At 56.6% G+C, this 21,372-nt stretch overlaps 1 protein-coding gene across 4 annotated transcripts in view; it reads right to left on the bottom strand.

The window, feature by feature from the left end:
* Nucleotides 1-621: 621 nt before the first annotated feature.
* Nucleotides 622-21,372, bottom strand: part of KIFC3 (kinesin family member C3) — a gene marked incomplete at its 5' end in the record, with an annotated part of 35,481 nt that continues 14,730 nt past the window's right edge. For 3 of the 4 annotated variants that reach the window (XM_082863585.1, XM_082863582.1, XM_082863584.1), the window contains 15 exons: nt 1,553-1,988; nt 2,437-2,571; nt 2,960-3,189; nt 3,291-3,420; nt 3,665-3,788; nt 4,278-4,408; nt 6,504-6,608; nt 7,654-7,835; nt 9,119-9,230; nt 10,393-10,523; nt 10,606-10,753; nt 11,269-11,442; nt 11,972-12,211; nt 12,334-12,477; nt 12,957-13,022. In XM_082863585.1, coding sequence (XP_082719711.1) covers nt 1,797-1,988; nt 2,437-2,571; nt 2,960-3,189; nt 3,291-3,420; nt 3,665-3,788; nt 4,278-4,408; nt 6,504-6,608; nt 7,654-7,835; nt 9,119-9,230; nt 10,393-10,523; nt 10,606-10,753; nt 11,269-11,442; nt 11,972-12,211; nt 12,334-12,477; nt 12,957-13,022 — 2,244 coding nt within the window. In that variant the 3' untranslated portion in view covers nt 1,553-1,796. Of the gene's footprint in view, nt 1,168-1,365; nt 1,395-1,552; nt 1,989-2,436; nt 2,572-2,959; nt 3,190-3,290; nt 3,421-3,664; nt 3,789-4,277; nt 4,409-6,503; nt 6,609-7,653; nt 7,836-9,118; nt 9,231-10,392; nt 10,524-10,605; nt 10,754-11,268; nt 11,443-11,971; nt 12,212-12,333; nt 12,478-12,956; nt 13,023-21,372 lie in introns of those variants that run through there. The other variant, XM_082863583.1, reaches the window with a different exon arrangement.

Raw genomic sequence — 21,372 nt, 5'->3', positions numbered from 1 at the left:
GCTTTCACTCCCTGCAGGAGCCCCCAGTGCTGGCTGGCCGGAACAGCTCCCCTGACCCAGTGGTCGTCCCTTATGCTCCTGAGGCAGATGCCACCCCAGTTTGGTGGGAGGGCCTCACTGAGCCCTGCCCATGTTTTCCCAAGGTTGGGACCGGGTGCAGGACAGCACAACCCCCGTGGTGGCACTGCCCTGGTGGGTGGGGTGCTGTCCGCAGAGGCAGAGGGAGGAGGGGTGCAGCACTTACCTGTGGCCAGTTCACTTAAGGGGGCAAGGCCAGGGCAGGCGGTGGAGTGGGGCCCACTCCGGCTGGGTTTTTGGCAAGCCTGTGGAGAGCTTGAGTTTCCCATCTATAAGATGGAGGTGACAGCACTGTTGTATGGGTCACAGTCATGATAAGGGTGGGGGGAGGGGGCCCCTCCTAGTCAGGAATGTTCAGAAAAACATGATCCTGACTTGGTGACCAGCCAGCAGTGGGGAGCCAATGGCACGTGCCAGTGCCCTGCTTGCCCCCTGCGACCTGACTGGAGGTTCACGAGACCAACTCTTCCAGACGATGCTTGTGTAAAAAGGTTATTTTAATAAGTAAAAATGCCTAAGCTTCCAAAAGTTCTTAAATAGGATTTCAGAGGGAGGAAAATGTCAAGAGGCCAGTGGGCAAGGCGATAGCCTGGTGCCAGGCACATGAGGGGGAGCAGCAAGATCCCCACCCACTGGCCTCCTGCCGGCCATAAATACAGCCCGGCCCGCGGCGGCGAGGGCCGTGCTCCTGTGTACACCTAGGAACACTATATACACGCCCAGTGAGACACTCTCCTCCCTGGGAGCCAGGGAAGAGTGGCGCAGGGCCGCCCACCAACCGCCCAGTTCCCACCGTTCCTGTGCCTTCTGGGGGCTCCTCAGCCCACCCACTAGGGAGGGGCCCTGCAGGGTGGGGAGGGCTGGGCCAGCCCATGCCACCTGCGCCCAGAGCCACAGCCGAGACACCCTTTCCTTCTGAGCGTGTTTCTTATCTCTGAGGGGAGACGGGCGAACGAGGAGCCTCCACTCTGGCCTCTGCCTTGTGGGCTCCAGGCGCTGCAGCAGGAACAGGCCAGGCAGGCATCAGGACCCAGTCCCTCGTCCGGCAGAGTGGGCATGTCCATCACACAGGCAACGGCCTCGACTTCCCTGCAGGAGGGGGAGGGTTCGTCAGCACCAGGACTGTCAGCCTCTGTCCCAGAGCAGGAGGGAGCTGCAGAAGCACACAGGCAGCAGGCAGCAGACCCCAGACCCCGCCCTGAGCAGCCAGCTTCCCGGCACAGCCCTGCAACCCGAGGCGGCCAGGCGGCTGGGCGGGCAGCCCTGGGCTGCGGGCCCGACACTCACCTGGAGACTTTGCAGCCCCAGCCGTCAGGCTGAAATCAAAGCAACAGGTATCTCACCGGTGGGCCCGCCTTGGGCCAGGACCCCCCGGGACCCTGCTGCCCCCCTCTCCCTTTAGACTCAAACACTCACCAGGCCCTTCTGTGAGTGGGCCAAGCTGGAGGCTGGAGCCCCGTATTCTAGTCCTGTGGCCTGGCTCACTCCTCATCTGGGACAGGTGAGCCTTGTCCTTTCTACCCCCCGGGAGCCAAGGCCTGCCTTGGACGGTGTATCGTGCATGAGCCCAACCGGCCCAGCCTCAGAGGATCAGAGGATTGTGTCCTGGGCCTCATGTCAGCAGCCCTGCTAGGAGCCCGAAGGGCTGGACCCAGCACTGTCTGCCCTGGCTACTTCCCAGGGCCAGGGAAGGTTGTGAAACAGGTTCTGGAGAAGTTTTATAAACTTAAAAAAAAAAAAGGAAAGAAAAGAAAAAGCCCATTCAGATAAGGAAAGCCTGGCCCACTCCCTAAAAACTCACCCGAGGGCTGCAGCTTCCTCCTGATGGACCCTGGGCGGCTAGTGGTCCCAGAGCCAGGGGCCGAGTGGGCTCGTGCTGAGGGCTGTGGCGTCTGGCAAGCTGGCTCCCACTGTGGGCAGAGAAGGGCAGGTGGGCGGGGCCTGCTGCCCTGGGTCTGCCCCCTACCCCACACGTTTCCCCTCCCCAGCCACCTGAAACGTTTCCTCATCTGCAAGATGGACATGATGATGGTACAATAACCGTGGGGGGGGAGGGTGTGAGACATACGTAAAGAAGTGAACTAGTTACTACTGAGCGCCTGTGTGCCAGCCTGCACCCGCCCCCGTCCCACCTCCCACCAGCTGATGACCCCCACAGGTACCTCTGAGGCCGAGAAAGAACACCTGGACTAAAGAGGCTACTGGGTTTGGGTTCAAGTTCTGGCTCCACCCCCTCTGGTATCTTCCCCTCCTCCACCATTCCACACTGTCCTCCCCTCCAAACCCTCCCTCCTGCCCATGACCGGGATGTCTATGACCCAGTACTGGCCTGAGGCAGGCCTGTGGTGGTCCCCATACCTCTAGATGCTCCTGGCTGGACCAGGACACGAGCTCTGCCCTGCGGGACCCGGGGCCTAGCTCCACGGAGCGCACCCTCTCAGCAAACTTGAGGGAATAGAGCGTCTCACTGGTGTTCTTCTCCACGGGGGACACCTAGGGGACATGAGAGCTCACTCCCCACCCAGCTGGGCAGCTGCCGTCGCAGAACTGGAAGGAGCACCAAAGGGAGCCCACAACCAGGGGACTCTAGAAGGCTCCCTGGACAAGACTGAGAGGGAGGGGAGCAGGAGGGCAACCACGGTGGCAGAAACGGAGGAACTTGCCAGGCACACGGTGCATGTGGCCAGGTCTGTGGGGAGGCTGCGGGGGATGGGAGCCACGTGTCACTGACTTCGGAGCTGCTGATGACCGGAGGCTCTTCCCTGCACAGCCTGGGAGGGTACCTGGGCCGCCGGGGAAGGTGGGGGGGTCCCTGTTCTTGGAGCTGGTTAAGCCCCTACACGCTAATGGTCATGCCATCCGACCCGCCTGGGCCCCTCACCTGCACCACCATGAGGGTCTTGCTGTCCCCGCTGAGCGAGTCCTGCAGCAGGTAGGTGAGCTTGGAGTTGCGGAAGGGCACGTGGCCCTGGCGGGAACGCAGGGCAGCAATGACGTCCCCCAGGGCCGACAGCGACTTGTTGATGTGCTGTGCCTCCCGCAGGCGGCTGCCCTCAGCCCCCGACTTGCCCACGCGCTCTGAGCCGGCCAAGTCCACCAGGTTCAGCTTCCCTGCGGGGAGGGTGCTGGGCAGGTCAAGGCTGCCCCGGGAAAGGCCGGGAGGGGGACCGGGGGGGGGGGGCTCAGGCCAGGTGGCTGGGGCCCTCACTCACCCGTGGTGCGGAGACCGGTGCTGCCGTCCACGCCGTGCACCGTCACAATAAGCAGGGCATGCGAGCGCGAGCTGTGCTCGTTCAGGTTGGTGAACTCCGTGGTGCGGTTGGTGTGGCCGAACTCGAACACCTGGGGCCCGGGGAGGGCAGAGTGAGGCACAGGGTTTGGAGTGGGGTCTTCAGGACCAACCGTCCCCGAGTACCCCTGTGAGGGGGCGGCACCCTTTGCCTCGTCCAAGGGAGGAAACAGGCTCAGAGAGGCCTGGGGACCTGGCAGAACCTGCATCCGACCCCCATCCTGTCCTCCGGGGCAGCTCTGCTGTGGGCAGGGTCTCCCCAGCCTTTCCCCACCCCCGGCCCCCGCAGCCCCACACCTTGTTGATGTCCTCCACGCTCTGCACCTGGAACTCCGTCAGCCCTGGCACGTACAGCTGCCCGCTGCCGTCAGGACACAGGCGGATCTCCAGTTTCTCCTGGGGCTCCTGCCCCAGCAGGTCCCTGAGAGCAGGAAGGACGGTCACTCCCTCCTCGCAGTCTGCCCTCTGCTTGCACTGCACCCACCCCCAGCCTGGAACGTTCCCCCAGCCATCACACTTCTGGAAGCCTTCCTGGACCATAGGGCTCTGCGCTCAGTCTGCTGAAGGGCAGAGATGGAACGTTCCCCCAAAGTCCTGGGGTGCTGCTACTCCTGCCCCCACAATGCACTGAGCCCCTGTTGGGCAGGTCCTCCCAAGACCCCACTCTCACTCTACACCACCTGGTGCAGCCTGCAGGTAGGGTGAGGACACTTCAAGGGGAAAAGGAGTGCCTTTGTCTGGGTATCCCAGGTGGGCTCAGACAGCCCTCCTCCTCCTGCCTGCTAGCGCGGGAGAGGGGCCTGGGACCAGTGAATCCCCTGGGCTGAGCAGGACGTACATTCAGCTCCCACCTAAGGGCTCCCACCTGAGGGGCTCCCACTCGAGGGCCTTCCGCCTGAGGGCTCCTCACCTGAGGACCTCATTGTAGATCTCAGCCGCGCTGACGGTGATGGTGTACTCCCAGTCAGACGCCTTCTCCTGCACCTCGGAGAAGAGCAGCTGCAGAGCCCGCTGGTTGATGCCTGGGTTCTCGAGGGTCCCCTGCAGGCAAAATCAAGGCCCCGGTGAGCCAGGCCTCCTCCCACCGCGTGGGCTGGCCCGTGCAGATGCTCACGTGGAACCTGGGCCCCACCTGCTCTGGCTACCCCTCACAGGCCAGCCTCCCTGACTGAAGCTCCCCACCTGCGTGCCGGTCTGCCCCCAAAAACGCCCTCCACCAGCTACAAGCAACTTCACCTCCTTGGGCCTCAGTTTCCCCGCCTTTAAAACGGCCCCACCCTGCCAGGATTGGGCCTGCATACAGGGGCTGCTGATGGATACCTGGCCGTGGTGGGCCACCTGGGAGGGGGCACCGGGAATGTACGATTGTATGACACGTATGAATGTATGACAATGAGGGGCTCATTGTCAGGTAGGCCGAGAGCCAGGCTCTGTGGGTGATGCGGGGGAGGCACAGGCAGAGCTGGCAAGTGAACTGGGGCCGGATGGGCTGGCCGGCCTTTCTAGAAAGAAATCTGGAGTCCTCACCTGGGCCTCCCTTATCATGGCACCTCCCACCCTCACTTCACTTCTGCCACCGGGGCCTCCTTGCCGGGCCTCAGTATCCTCCCCAGCACGCTCCGGACTCGTGGTCCCAGCCCTGCTGTTCCCTCTGCCCTGAGTGCTCGTCCCCATTCTCCTCTCCGTGACTGGCTTAGGTGTCTGCACCAAAGTCACCTCCTCAGGGAGGCTTCCTCTCCCTCCAAATGCCCGATCCCCCCCTCACTGTTGGTTCCTCATACCTGGCCGAAGTTTCCTCCCTAGCACCTGACAGGACACATCCTGATTTGCCGTGTGCACTGCTGTCTCCCCACTGGTGGGCTGGCTCCGTGGGGTCAGGCACCCTGGCCACGGCTGTGCCCCAGGCACGGTGCCTGATGCACAGTGGGCCTCAGCAGGGATGTGTTGGAGGATGGAGGCCCCGGGTGGTCAACTCTGAGCACCCAAGACAGAGCTGGGAGCCTAGAAGGTGCTGCACGCACCCCTTGCCCTTCACCTCCCCATCTCGCGTGGCCTGCCCCCCACTAACCAGTCTTGCCAATCCCAGAACCGAGGGAAAAGAAGGTCCAGATTGGGGGAGAAAGGACCACCATGACAGCCTTCCCAAAGGTGCCTAACAGCCTGGGCCAGCAGGGCCCTCTGGCGCCCATTGTTGGGACAGCAGGAGACCCGCCCCCCTCCCCTACCTGGAGAATCCCACAATACCCCCCTTAAGAGCCAGGGAAATGGCTCCATTTTTATCTACAGTCAAGTTTCTTCCTCCTCTCAACCCCCCTACTCCCAGCCACATCCCATAGAGGGGGGCATGGCACAGGCAGGGAGATGACGCCCTAGGAGCTACAGCTAAGAGCTGGACACCCAGGACTTCCCTGGTGGCGCAGTGGCTAAGACTGCACGCTCCCAGTGCAGGGGGCCCGGGTTCGATCCCTGGTCAGGGAAATAGATCCCACACGCACATCACAACTTTTTCACACGCCACAATTAAGGAGCTGGTGAGCCGCAACTAAGGAGCACACGTGTCACGACTAAGGAGCCCACCTGCTGCAACTAAGACCTGACAGGACCAAATAAATAAATAAATATTAAAAAAAGAGCTAGGCGCCCCACAACAAGTCTGGCCAGTCTCTTCACTGGCCAGTCTCTCCCACTGCCCGGGTATCTCCTTGAGGGCCAAGATCCCCCCCTCATTCATCCTGACACTCCCAGGGCCCAGCATGGCAGCCCTACGACAGGAGCCCAATAAATGTGTGTGGGTGAAATGAAAGCCAATCCTGAGAGACGTCACAGCAATCTTCCCTGGACTCTGGGCCCAGGCCGAGACCCGTCCGAGGCCAGAGGCTGTCGTCAGCACACCCTCCCCTCCCCCATACCTACCGGGACCATGCAGGTGTGCTTGGGCAAGGCGCCCCCTCCACAGGCCTGGTGCCTCGGGGCTAACGTGGATAACTATGGCCTCTGCTCCAAGGTGGTTATGAAGACCAAGTGAGGCAAAACACACCCCACGCAGAACCTCGACACCAATGAGGGGAGCCCCCATCAATGGCAGCAAGGGGTTGGGGTTCACTCTGGATCCCCGCCCCATCCAGCAGGTACCCACCTCCATCGTGTATGTCTTGCCAGCACCCGTCTGGCCATAGGCGAAGATGCAGACGTTGAAGCCGTCGATGCAGGAGGTGATCAGGGCCTGCACCTCCTGGAACACCTGCAGAGGGGACGTGGGATGGAGAGTGGGTCCAGGGGCCCCCACCAGCCACCTCCCCCTGACTGCTCCCCTCCCCTAATACGGCACCTGTCATCGTGGGCAACCAGCTCACTGTGGAGGAATCTGTGACTAATAAGTCACTTACACTAGGCGTTAGTGGGCAGCCTCATTGCCGAAAGACTGAAGGGAAGTCAGGGCAGTAATTACTGCCCACCAGCACCTGAGGAAGGGGCCGCCCAGCCCAGGAACTCAGGAGCCCTCCCCCAGCTTCTCCCCCTCTCAAGGTGGGTCAGCAAACGAAGGCCGAGAAAGCATGTGCCTGGCACCTCCACGGGCCGGCTGGCCTGCCTGCCTGCCAACCAGCAACAAAGGACGGGGGCAAAGATAAAGCCCAGCATGGGGACCGGAGGGCACAGGCAAAACAGGCCTCCCAGGTTGGCCCTGGCAGAGATGAGGGAAGAGTGGATGCTGAAAACACGTGGCTCCCACAGGCTGAGGGCTCCTCCCTGAGGCCTGGGCGGCAGCATGGGAGTCCCTAGGAAGACCCATGGGACTGCTAGAGGAGGTGCTCCTGGCTGGAGGGGCCTGCCTCCATGCAAGCCAGGGTCCTGTGGATGGGCGGGGCCCCATGACTGGGTGGGGCTGTGAGAGTGCATGTGGCTGAGTATGGGAGAGGAACCATGTGAGTGGGAGAGGCCATGTGAGTGGGTGTGGCTATGAGAGTAGGAGGGGTCACATGGGTGGGATGAGCCTGAGAGTGGGTGTGGCTGTGGATGGGTGGGGCCACGTGGGTGCCCTAGGCTATGTACGGATCTGCCCTTCTTAGCAGAGGCTTCCAAAGCTCCCAGTTTACCTTCCCACCCTCTTCTCTCCTCCAGAGGTGAAAAGAGAGGGACCGTGGGGCACTGGGCTTCTCCATCCTGTCTGCCCTCCTTTATACTTATTTTTGTCCAGCTCCCAACATCTCTCCCTCTACAGGTGAGGTGAGTCTGTCTCCCCCTCCCTCCACTGTTCTCTGTCCCTCTCCCCGAAGGGCCACACTCACGTCCTGCTGTGAGGCTTTCGGGGAGAAGACTTTGTCCAGCTCAAAGGAGACGGGCTTTCCTTTGTGCAGCAAGTGAATGATGGAGTCGTCGTCGGGATCAAAGGTCACAGCATTGGTCGCCTCAGGTCCTTCCCCATCCTCTTTGGTGACTGGCCGGACACGGGCAATCACCCGGATGTTCCCTGGATTGGGTGGCGGAAGAGAGAAGGGTACAGACCAGGTCAAGACCAGACTGCCTCCACACTGGTGTCCGTTGGCATCTGGAGCCGGCTAGTGGCTCAAGAGCCCCCTGCCTTCTAAGTAAGGCCCCCAAGGGCAAGGTGGCCCACAAAGATTTGATCAGTCACTCACGCTATAGTATGAATTAACGTATCAATACATTTTCTTGCTGAGCAAACCAGTTGACAGTAGGAGCCTCACCTTGGGGACCTGGAGGAAAGGGCAGTGGTGGGGCTCAGACACTGCACCCAGTTTGGGTGGGACACCAAAATGGACAACTCTTTATACACCTGGACTTCAGTTTCCTCACGTACACAACAAGGGGATTGGATCCCAGCAAGCCAAGGGGCTTATTCTATCACTCTAGAAGGGCACAGTGAATGCCAGGACAGGGCTTGGGAATCAGATGGGCAGAAAGGACCAAGCAGGAGATGGGCACAGGCAACAGGGCAGCCCCAGGGGTGTCTGACGCACAGATCTGATCATGCCACCCCCTTGCTTCAAGCCTTTGGGTGGGATCCCAGAGTTCCTGGAATGAAGAGAAAACTCCCCATCACATCTAGCACGGCCCCACCTTCCCTTCACCTGTCCACTCCACCTCACAATCCAGGTCTCAGGCCTGGTTTTATCTCCTACGGGAAGCCCCCTGGACACCCTCAACTGTCAGATACCCAGGGGCTCTCAGAGCCCCTCCCCAGCCTGGGTAAAGGGGTAGTGATGGGGTTTTCTGAGTGATTAATGATCACTGTCTGCTCACCCCCTGCTGAAGTAACCACCATGAAGGCAGGGACAGGTTCTGTGGCGCCCAAAGCCACATCCTCATTGTCTGGAACGGCACTTGGCACAGAGCAGGTGCTCCCTAGACCTTTGTGCCGTGAATGGGTGGTGTCTCAAGCTTGACCAGGCCCTAGATCAGAATAAGTGGCATTCTAGCCACCCACCACCCAATGCTTCAATACCCTACCCCTCCGCCACCTGGTAGCCTGCCATAGGCATTGGGCAAAGGTTTCAGAGTTGAACAGATCCAAGGTGGACCATTCACTAGCCATGCAGTTTTGAGCAAATTCCCTGTGACGTCTCTGTGCCTCGGTTTCCTTATCTACAAAGAGGGAATTACAATAGCTCCCCGATGACAGGGCACAGCTCCAGGGAGTGGTGCTGGGGGCCATGGGGAAGGACAGGATCACTTCCGAGGCAGGTCAGGGCTCCCTCCGCTAGGCGCCCCCCGAGCCCGCCCAGCGGTCACCTTTCAGCCGCACGAGCTCATTGTGGCACTTCTTGCGCAGCTGCAGCTCCCGGCGGTACTTGCGCAGCAGCTCCTGGTTGTTGCTGTTGACCTCGTCGATGGCCTGGCCGATCTAGTGGGGGGTGCACAGCACCATCAGGGGCCCAGCTCCACCCGCTTTGCTTGCCCTCTCCCCCTCCCCCCAACAATCTGCTCACTGCCTCCTGCCCTGGACTAAGTACCTGACATGCGCTGTCACACGTCACATCTTCCCAATAACCCCTCTGGGTAGGTACTGCGAACAGGCCCATTTTACAGAGGAAGAAACTGAGCCCTAGAGAGGCTAAGCCAATCTCAAGGTTGCCCTGCAGATGAGTAAAGAGCCGGGACTCAGCCCTCACTCCACAGCACCAGCACTTGACTACATGATTCAGCTGGACCCAAATCCCAGCTCTGCCCTGAGGACCTGGGGGACCAGAAGCAACTGGCTCAATGTATTCAAGCCTCAATCTTCTCATCTGTAAAATGGGGATAACAACATCTAACTCGTGGATTTGTAGGAGCTGGTAGGTAAACATCTCCAAGTTACATTTCATAAGGAAAAGAAACAAGATGCAAGCCACACATACACCTGCTCCCCTTTATTGGGTGAAAGGGAAGTGCGTGTCCATGTACATATATGTCAACAGTTTTCAGCATGCTCAGAACACCCTTTGGGGGAAATGCTGGGAGACAGGCCTCCTTTGGGGAGCAGGCTGGGTGGCAGAGAGAAGCCTTTCCTTTTCATCTGAATGCCCTTCTGGGAGGTGGGTACTTCCAACGTGTCCATGTATTATTGACATAATTTTTTAAAGGAGAACTATTTTTGATTCCCAAAATACATGTCTCTCTACCCTGCAGAGCTGTCATACAGATTCAAGGAGCTGACGGCTATAAAAGGCTCAGCACGTAGGAGGCACTTAAGAGACATTGGCTATTCTCATACTGCACAAGTACAGCTTAAAAAATTAAATTAAACCTAACAGATCTAAGGATACGTGTAGCATGTTTGAGATATAAAGATATGCATAGCACATATGAGATACAAAGATATATGTGACATGTTTGGTTTACACCCGAATACCTGCTCTTGACCAGACTGTTTTTCAAATGGTCTGGGGACAGCAGTGTGTGTGTGGGACAGGAGCTGCCATCTGGGGGCTTTGGGTTTGGGAAGGGTGCGCTAGGTGGCTGCTGCATCTGCCCAGGGGCTCCAAGGCCTCTCCCAGCCCCGCCCCGCCATGGCCTGCACTCACCTCGGCCTTGACACTCTTGAGGGCCTCCTGCAGCAGCAGCGGGAAGCCGCGTACCTGACGCTTGAGCCCATTGTAGTCGTTGGTCAGGGTCCGAAGTGCTGGCTGCAGCGTCAGCAGGTTGGTCCGGACACCTATGGAGACACAAGGGGTGAGAGGCAGACGGGGTGAAGGGCTGTGGCGTGGGGCAGGCTAGAGCCCGGCTGCACGGCTCACCTGCCAGGTTCTCGTGCACAGCCTTCATCTCCACCTGGGCTCTGGCAAAGGCCTCCTCGATGGCCCGGTTCTTGTCCTCCTCCAGGGACTGCATCTCCTCCAGCATCTGCCCGTGTGCCCGCTCCAACTCCGACTCGTACATGGTGATCTGCAGCCAGGGCCAGAAGCTTAGTGCCATGCGCCATGCAGAGAAAGAAGCCCCGCCCCTCACACCTTGCACACGTGAACACACACACAGGTGGGGTAGGGTGGCCGTCGCTCTCCCTGAAAGGGCTGGGAGCTCCGTGCAGCTACTTCCCGGCATCAGCCCAGCACCAACCTGGGTCCCGGCACACAACACAGGTCACAAGCCACAGGTCCCAGGAGAGCAGGGGAAAGCATCTGTTATGACACCGACTAGAGCACCCTTCCAAGAGCCTGTGTGCCGGGCCCTGAGCGAACCTTGTGAATAGGTCAAGCCCCACTGGGAGGTGCGTTCTGTGATCAGATCATTTTACAGATGAGGAAACAGAAACCTGCCCTTGGTCACACGGCCAGTGGGGAGAGGAGGGACTGAAACCCAGGTCTGTCGAACCCCAAGTGCTCAGCCGCTGCACTGTGCCAAAGGCCGGTCTCTGGCGTCGGGGCCCGGCGTGCACATGCTGCCCCGATAGACGTGCACACCTGCGCCCGGAGCTGTGCGGTCAGCTGATGCGAGCTCTGCAGCTGCTGCTCCATCTCCTTCAGCACCTGCCTCTGCATGGCCACCTGCTCCTGCAGGTGCTGGTTCCGGGCCTGGGACTCACTGAGGGCCTGCTTGGTCTTGGACGACTCCACCTCCACCGTCTTCATGACATACTGTGAGGGGAGGGAGGGGTGGGTGCATGGAGGTGCGTAGGTGCCTTGACCTTACCCTGGGACCCTGGGGGGCCCCTCAGGAACATGTCACCAACGGCCTGCAGAATAAACTAGAGGAGCCCCGAGGTCTGGGCTTTCCAGAAAGCTGCAAGGGCCTCCTGGAATCTTCTCATCTTAATGAGCCCACCTGGAGCCCGGCTGTGGCCCACGACTGGGCCCAGAACAGACAAGAAGGGCAAAGACGAGGGCAGAATCTAGCGATGCATCACGCCCATGCCCGGCACACAGAGGGCACCTCAAGCATCAGTTGCTGGATGCCTACATGGCCTGGCCCTGGACAGCAAGAAGGGGAAGGGGCCAGGTGACAGCAGATCTGGAAGGATTCCTTCAACCCCCCGCACCTACTTATTCACCAAGACAAGCCCCTCCTACGTCCAGCCCATCCTGGGCTCCAGGGACCAGAGTCGAGGCGTGGCCCAGGTGCGCGCGGGGCACCGCAAGCGGTGCGGCCGCCTGGCCCCAGGCTCACCTTGACGGGTGGCGACTGGGCCCGCAGGCTGGCGATGGTCTCGTGGCTGTCGCGCAGGCGCCGGCTGAGCCGCTCCTCCTCCTGCGCCTTCTCGGCCAGGCAGTCCTTGAGCCGCAGCTCCACCTCGGCCAGCCGGTCGGTCTTCTGCTGCACCTCCAGGTTCAGCTCTGACAGCAAGCCTTTGTTCTCCGCCACCTCCAGCTGTAGCTGGGACAGCTTGTCGCGGAGCTGGGCGCTCTCCTGCAGACAGACGGCCGCGGGGGCCGGGACAGGTGTGAGACCAGTGGGCAGGATTCAGCATGAGGAAGTGGGGTGACCGTTGGGAATCGAGCGCCCCGGGACCGCCCTGGCCCTGGGCCCACCTGGCTGTGCTCGCAGCCTGTGCAGGGCACCGCAGGCTTGGCCCGCATATCCTGCAGCTCGGCCTCACAGCGCCGCATCTCCTGCCTCAGTCGCTCATTCTCCACTATCAGCAGGTCCCGGTGCTTCTCCAAGTCGGTGCCTCCCTGCAGAGAGCCAGAGCCAGGGGTTGGGGGTGCATGTGGCGAGGGCAGATCAGGGGGAAGGATGGAGCGGGGAGGCAGAGACAGTGCAGGGGCAGGGGAGAGGGGAGAGGTGGGGAGACAGAGAGAAGGAGAAAAGAGAAGGAAAGGCCAGTGATGGATGGAGAGAAGAGAGGAGGGGCTCCAGAGATGATAAAGACAAAGGCAGAGGAGAGGAAGAGATGCAGGAGGGTGGTGAGACAGGAACTGCTCCCGGCTGCACCCCACCCCTTTCATTGCATTTTCCTGAGTGTGAAAGTTACAAGGAAAGTCATATTTATACACAGAGTTCACACTCCTACTTTACATCAGCAAATAAGAATTAACCTCCCTCCTGTTACGGGTCACACCACCTCGTGGGCACAGTGAGTGGTGATAAGTACATGGGGAGCATCACCCCCCCCCCCAGCCCCGCCCCGTTAGGATGGCGTGGTCGGGCTCACCAGCTCCGATCGAAGGCGGCTCACTTCCTGGGCCTGGCTTATGAGCTTCTGCTTCAGGTGTTCCACCTGCCAGCACAAAGCCGGGGCACGCTGAGCCTGGATTCTCTCCTCCAGCACACCCAGGCCTCTCGCCCAAACCCAGAGCCCCAGTCCTCCCTGTGTTCAAGCATCAGGCCACCCCTGGGACTCTAGGTGCAAAGCACCTGGCCTGGTCCTGACAGCTGTCAGCACCCTCTCCTGTCACAGGACCAGCCAGTCTGGGCTCACAGGAGAGTCCGGGGAGCGAGTGCAGCCGAGGTGACCCCTGTGCCAGCCTGGGCCCACGCCAGGGGCAGCTCGCCGGGGGACGCAGGAGGCTGACTCTCAGGACGCCTGCCTTTGCACAGGCCCTGACCCACGCCTGAACCTGTTTCTGTATTTGTCATTTAACATTCTTTATTCTCTAAAGGGCCTCCAAAGTGTATAAACTCCAGGCACTACAAAAGCTGCATCGGTCCTTGACCAGCCCCTAGAATTTTCTACTTTGAGTGGTTCCTGGTGAGTCTGTCTGTGGAGATGGGCCTGCCAGTGACCAGGGCACATCTGGGACCTGCCTCCACCCCAGCTCCCAGTCTGCCTTGCAGGAGAGCTATGGCCAGTGGAGGCCGTTAGAAAGAGAAGGGGTGTGCACCCCACCAGGAGGCAAGGGTGACCTGGTTCAACCAGAGCCCAGGGAGGGGAAACCAGCCCCGAGAAAGAGCAGGACCCCAGGATGGCTGCCTGCCCTCCCCGCAGGCCTAGACCCTGGTTCCACATCAGCGCACCTCCAGGAAACTCTCCCCCCGGGAAATAACCCAAAACGCAGACAAAGACTTTGGCACCAGCGTTCATCAGAGCCTGTCTGAGCTTTTTCTTGCAGAACATTCTGTGTTGATCGCACGGAACCTTGGAAAAGGTACAGTGAGAGTCAGACTCTCTCTCTGGGGGATACGGAGGTGTGGTTTGCACAAGCTTTGGGCTCTTGTTACTAAACATAAGGAGACAAAGCCCATCGCCTACAGGGGCCACCAGCCAAGTAAGGCAGGTGAGGGGCAGTGCAGGACTAGATGCCCAAGAGCCACCTGAAGGAGACAGAGGACTGCAACTGGGGGGGTGAGGGGGGACACAGGCCCAGTGTCATCAAACTTCTGACCTTTCAAGAGAGGCCAGACATTGGGATTTTGGGGGTGTGTGTGTAAAATCTCCCCACTACGTATGGCTGAGATGTCATCAACAGTCTGTGTGCAGCACGAGCTCAGAGCCAACCGTCTCCTGGTGCTGGAGAAGGCGGCTGGACCACAAATCAGCCTCTGCTTTTCTGAGCAAGTTGGGGGAGGGCCATGGGCGCGACCCCACCTCCAAGGAGAAGGCCTGTGACACCAGCCCTGCTCACTCGTAGCTGGGGAGGCAGATTCCAAGAACACAAGACCTGGAGAGGGGTTGGGAGACACAACCTGGCTGCCCAAGGCCTCCTGGTGGACAAGCAGGTGACTTAAGGGCTGCACCCGAGAAGGTCACCTCTGTCACCTGCTCCATCAGCACATTCCTTCCTAGCAATGTGCTGGGCATGGACCAGGCCAGGCAGCAAAGCCCGTGCCATTTCTCTGCCCGCTCCAATACCCCCTTCTGTTAAAAGCCTGGTACACGGAGCCTCAGTTCCTTCGCCCTGGAGGGGAGTGAGGGACAGTTTGAATAAGGCAGCCTTTCATTCCTTAGTCATGAAATTGGGAATAACCTCAATGCCCAGCATTAGGGGAATGGTTAGGCGGATTGCAGTATCTGCACTCATAGACTACTGTGTAGTCGTTACACTCATGTTTATCAGGAGTTTTAAACGATGTGGGGAAAAGCTCCTCAACATATTAAGTCAAAGAAAAATCCAAAAACAAAATCGCATATGCAATACAAAAAATAGAGGGCTCTGGACTATGGAATGATGTTTGACAAATTCTTTTCGATTTGCAGTAAGTTTTAAGTCTCAAAGAATATATATTCCTCTTGCACTCCCCCCACCCTGAAATAGGTGGAGTCTACCTCCTTTTGAAAGGTTGGGGTCCCCCTCCTGCCTCCCCTCCCTCAGAAATCACCCCAGGAAGATCCACTTGCACGGAGCTGGTGCCCCAGGCAGGCTGCTTCCTTGGCACCAGGCTGGGTGGGCTTGGACCTTGCTTGTCCCCAACGCCGCTGGCGCTCAGACCCGAAGCAGTGAAAGTGGGGTTTCCCAGTGTTTCCTAGGGAGTCAGGATGCCTGCCTGACACCTGCCTGCAGCCCAGTTCCTGTTCTCTCCTTACATCACAGTCGGAACGCTGGGTGCTCCTGGCCTCTGTCTGGAATCTCTGAGGGGCGCCCCAGAAGGAGGCGGCTGCCCCACGAGGCAGGCTGGGGGTGGGGTGGAGGGATGAGGAAAAGGCTGTAAAAGACCCCTTTTGTCAGAAATGTCAGGCACTCGTCATCTCCTGGCTAGTCTCGGGCAGCGGAGGAGCACGGCCCACTGACACCGCAGGGCGTCCGGTCAGACACAAACCACCCCGTGGCGCGCGGTGCCTGTGCCCTGCCGGCCAGCTCCACTGGGGGCTGAGAACTAAGGAGGCGTGCTGCCCAGGAGCGGGACCCTTGCCCTCCACCCCCGGGGGGTCGGCTTCGGGAGGGCCTGCAGGGAAGACAGCAGACTTCTCCCAGCCTGGGAGGGAGAACAGGCAAGTCTCTCAGGGTCAGGGAAAACAGTAAGCACAGGAGACGGAGACAAAGCCAAGTACGGGAGGAGGGCTCGGAGCAGAGGCGGGGAGCTGAGGGTGAACCTGACCAGAGAGCGGGGCCTTCTGCGGAGGGGGCCCCTGCAGGCACGCCCTTCACCCACCCAGTACAGCTCTGAGTCAGCGACGGCGCCTGCATCAGTACGCAAGGGGTCGGCGGGGGGTGGGGGGGACCTCCTCCATCAGCTCTTCGGGAGGTGCCCAGCACACCCGGAGACACTCAGTGAGCACGGAAGTGACGGCGAGAGGGCAGCGCACTCACTCCTGAGTGCAAAGAGCCAGGCCAGAGGGGCAGGCAGCCTCCTGACCGGCTGCTGTGGTGGCCCCCCGGACGGCACAAGGTCAACCCCAGGGCTGAGAAGGGACCAACCAGGCTGGGCTTGTGCCACAGCCCTCCCTGGGCTCAGGCTCCTAGTCATGCTGAGAAACTGAGCCATAAGGCTGGTACAGGGGGGCCTTGAGGGAGAGGGAGCTGTTGCCTGTCTGCTGACCGACGCAAACCCATAGTTACATCTCCCAGCAGAAGCGGGCTCAGCGGAGGGTGCGGCTGCCCTGTGCCAGTCTGTGTTTTCCCAGCTGTCTGCTCCTCTCGACACAGACAACCTGCTGATTAGCCCCCAACCTCCCACCAAGCCTGGCCCTCCATCATCGGCTGTCTTCTGAGGAACGGAGGGCTCTCCCAGTGGCAAGACCAAGGCACTGCTGAGCTGGGAAGATGAGAGGGCCTGGGATCCAGACGGCCCCAAGGAAACGCAGCCCAGAGGCCTGAGGGGCAGCCCCGGGAAGCACCCCATCCTGTCCCCAACACACTCTCCCTCCCGGGAGACCTGACTCCTGGTTACCTATGTACATGACCACTGACCAGGCCCGACTGGCTACATCCATCCCACCCTGCCTCCACTGCCGAGTTTTCACATTTGAGTCCTTCTGCCACCAAGGGGCTTTGGGAACATGGACTCTCAGGCCAGACTGCTCGGGTTTCTAATACAGACATCACCCTACCTCGCCAGACAACGTTGGACATGTCTCAACTCCACCGTGCCTCTCCATTTCCTTAGCAGTCGAATGAGGCTACCTCACTGAGGAGGTCTGGAGGATTAAGTGAGATTACATGAGTAACATATACAAAGTGCTTAGGACAGGGCCCAGCACGTAATAAGTCTATTACTAGAATGAAAGTCCGCGAAGACAGGGATATTTGTTGTATCAGTGCTGTACCCCCAGTGCCTAGAACGGTACCTAGCATATAGTAGGCGCTCAGTAAACACATGCAGAAAGAGTGCTGAATGCATGAGGGGCCAGGAGAAGCAGGGTCTGTGAGAGAGCGGTCAGGCAGGGCACGGGGGAGCAGAGGTGGTGGAGGCTGGGGTATGCTGAAGGACGCTCACTTCTGCCAAAGGCAGGAGCTGCTAATGGGCTCCAGGCAGTGCATGCCATGTGGGAATGTCAGCCCAGAGGTGCCACAACTTCCAGTATTTTATGACAAAAAAAAGGAAGTTGAGATTTTTATATGAACTTAACTAAGATTTAAATGGTGGCAACTAATTTGATCATACAATCAGGACAGTTGGAACTAATAAATTCAGCAAAGTTGCAGGATATAACACATAAAAATCAGTTGCGTTTGTATGCACTAACGCTGAACAGTCCGAAAAGGAAATTAAGACAGCAATTCCGCTTAAAATAGCATCAGAAAGAATAAAACATGTAGGAATAAACTTAACCAAGGAGACAAAAGACTTGTACACTGAAAATTACAAAATGTTGCTGTAAGAAATTAAAGATGATACCAGTAAATGGAAACACAGCCTGCATTCATAGTCTGGAAACAGTATTGTTAAGATGTCAATACTGCCCAAAGCAATCTACAGATTCAATCCAATCTCTATCTAAATCCCAATGCCATTTTTTGCAGAAATATTAGCATCCATCCTAAAATTCATATGAAATCTCAAAAGCCAAATAGCCAAAACAATCTTGAAAAAGAAGAACAAAGTTGTAGGACTCGCACTTCCTGATATCAAAACTTACTACAAAGCTACAGTAATCAAAACAGTGTGGTACTGGCATAAAGACAGACATATGGACCAATGGAATAGGAGAGAGAGCCCAGTTATAAATCCTCATATATATAGTCAATTGATTTTTGACAATGGTGCCAAGATTTTCAATGAGGAAAGGACAGTCTTTTCAACAAATGGTGCTGGGAAAACTGGATATCCACATGCAAAAGAATGGATCAAAATGCATCAAAGACTGAAACATATAAGCTAAAACTATAAACCTCTTAGAAGAAAACATAAGGGAAAAGCATCATGACATTAGATTTGGCAATGATTTCTTGATGTCAAAAGTACAGACAATAAAAGAAAAAATAGGTAAGCTGGACTTCATCAAAAAAATTTTTGTGCATCAAAAGACTGTCAACGGAGTGTAAAGGCAACCCACAGAGTGGGAGAAACTATCTGTAAATCACATATCTGATAAGGGGCTAATATTCAGAATATATAAAGAACTCCTCCAACTCAACAACAACATAAGAACCCAATTCAAAATGGGCAAAGGACTTGAACAGACGTTTCTCCAAAGATTATATACACACGGTCAATTAGCACGTGAAAAGATGCGCAATATCACTGATCATTAGGGAAATGCTAATCAAAGCCATAATGAGATACCACTCCATACCCATTAGGAGGGCTATTATTTTTTTTTTTTTTAAAAAAGGCAACTCAGAAAATAACAAGTATTGGTAAGGATATTGAGAAACTGGAACCTTTGTGCCCTACTGGTGAGAATATAAAATGGTGCACCCAGTGTAGAAAACAATGTGGTAGATTCCTCAAAAAATTTTAAATAGAACTTCCATATGATCCAGGAATTCCACTTCTGGGCATATACCCAAAGTTATTGAAAGCAGGGTCTCAAAGAGATATCTGCACACCCATGTTCATAGCGGTATTATTCATAACAGCTAAAATGTGGGAGCAACCCAAGTGTCCATTTATGGATGAATGGATAAGCTAAATGTGGTCTAGCCATACCATGGAATGTTAGTCTGCCTTAAAAAAGGGATTCCTGCCATTTGCAACAACATGAATGAACTTGGAGAGCATTATGCTGAGTGAAATAAGCCAGACACAGAAAGACAAATCCTGTGATTCCACTTATGTGTAATACCTAGAATAGCTAAATTCACAGACAGCAGAATGGTGGCGGCTAGCAGCTGGGGTGATGAAGAGTTACTGTTCAGTGGGGACAGAGTTTCAGTTTTGCAGGATGAAAAGAGTTCTGGAGATGGACGATGGTGACGGTTGTACAATAATGTGATACATTAATACCCTGAACTATACACTTAAAAATGTTTAAGATGGTAAATTTTATGTTATGTGCATTCTACCACAATTTTTAAAGTGGTTAAAAAAAAAAGAAAAAAGCAGGTCAAACAAACAAGGCGCATTTGAGCGCTAGATCTAGTCTTCCAGCCTGTGGTTTCTGCTCACAATGTAAGGTTCTATCTTGAGGTGTGGGGGCAATAAGAGGAGGGGTGCAATCTGGGTGTGTGTAAAACGATGGTAGGAGCCTTGGAAGCATGAAGGCCACTGCTCCAGGGACATCCACAGAGGACAGGGGAGCTCAAGGCCACCAGCACGTGGCCTGGGGCTGCTGGGTGCCCCAGGACTGAGGACCTTTGACCCTAGTGCTCCCCACAAGGCACACAGTGAGCTCCCAGAAAATATAAACATCTCCATCTGACACATCCAAGGGGAGGCCTGAAAAAGACTCCTGAAGCCCTCACAAGTCCGGGTTCCAACAGGGGCAATGGCAGCCCCAGTTGCTGAGTCAGCTTTGCCAGTGGGGCAGGGGGGCTTCATAAGATCATCACTTTGAACCCCCCAATCCTGTTAGGTACATACTATTATTATCGCCATTTTACAGGAAGAAAAACTGAGGTTCCAAGAGATTAAGTCATGGTTAGGCAACTTGTTCAAGGTCACCTGACCACTAAGTGGTGACCCTAGGACTGGAACTCCTGCAGAGCAACGTATAGAAGACCAGAAAGGTCAATCCGTGCCAAACCACAGTGAGGCTGACAGGAGACCAGAGCACACAGAAGTGACACCTCACAAGGCACAGCGCTTTACAGTTTACCATCCATTTTCCTGTCCAGTCCCATAATTGAGCTGCCCAATAACCACGAAGCAACATCTATTGACCCAGTGTCGAGACTGGTAAATGTAGGCTCAGAGAGGAAGTGACTTGCTACAGCTGCACAGCCAGGACTAGGACCCTACTCACGTGATTCCAAATCCAACACCATTCCTGTAACAATGATTGGCGGTGGTGGCAGTGGCGACACCAATAATACTGGGTCATCTCACCGGGTACTGTTATTATGTCCATTTTAGAGATGAGGAAACTGAGGTGCGGAGCAGTAATTAACTAGCCCAAGGTCACACAGCTAATGAGTAGTGCCAAAGTCAGGATTTGAACCCAGCTCTAGGACCAAGTAGTTGGCCACAGCTCTACGGAGTCAGACTCTCCAAAGAGTGGCTCAGAGACCTGGAGCTTCAGGGGCATCTCCTGAGATATTTTTCAGAAAAGAACTGGCAGTCAGAAAATTCAGGGAAAAAATATGAGCAAAGACCAGGAGCCACTCTGAATTCTCCAAATCATCCAGAGGCGTGGAGGTGGGGGGGAGGGGAGGGGAGGGGTCAGGCGCATCTGGAGAGCTGGCCCTCAAGGACACCAAAGAGGCTGACATGCTTGACCTGCAACTTCCCCTCTAAAAAGTCAGTCAATTTTGCTAATTCAAGGAAAAAGTGTTTCTTAAACATTTGTTTAAAGTCGCAAAAGACCATATATTGTTATTTAATTTATATGCAACATTCAGAAAAGGTAAGTCCATACAAACGAACAAAGAGAAAAGCAGAGCAGTGGTGGCCAAGGGTTGGGGGGAGGGGCACATGGGGAGTGAAAATAGGTCTTCGCAGGGTGATAAAAATGTTCTACAATTAGACAGTGGTGATGGCTGCGTCACCAATATACTTAAGACCGTAAACTGTACACTTCAAAGGGGTGAGTTTTATGGTATGTGAATTACATCTCAGTCAAGTTCTTTAAAAAACAAAACTTGTTTCAAAAGTGAAGTGCCCGGACAAACTAAATCAAGGGAAGGAAGAGCTCTTGCCACAGGTCAGACATGCGTCCTGCAGGGAGGGCCCTAGACCAGCCCCACAGCCCCATGGGGCAGCACCTCATGCCACGTTCCAGCTACACAAGCCTTGGTTCGCCCTGAGATTCATTCTGCTCCCCCTGCCACGGTCCCTTTGCATTGACTGTTCCCTCTGCTCAGAATGAATGCACTTCCTCTGCTCTGTGCCGGACCTCAGCTCCAGAGTCGCTTTCTCAGGGAGGCTGCCCCTGACCTCCCCTACGGTTCCTCATCTCCCCGACAAAGGCACGTGGTAGAAACCCTCATTCCCTGTGTGTGTACCCGCCTGCAGAGCCCTCGTTACTCTTCCAACTTTCCTAAGTGCATGTAACAAACATCCGTCCTCCCCTAGACCACAGCCTCCGCAGGCCAGGGCGTGCCTGTCCACCGGGGCATCCCCACTGCTCAGCTGGGTGCCCATACATACCA

Source organism: Leucopleurus acutus (assembly GCF_964270905.1).
Source record: "Leucopleurus acutus genome assembly, chromosome: 20".
NCBI classification, from domain to species: domain Eukaryota; kingdom Metazoa; phylum Chordata; class Mammalia; order Artiodactyla; family Delphinidae; genus Leucopleurus; species Leucopleurus acutus.
Note: the sequence above shows the minus strand (reverse complement) of the source record. Positions and strands in the feature narration are given on the sequence as shown.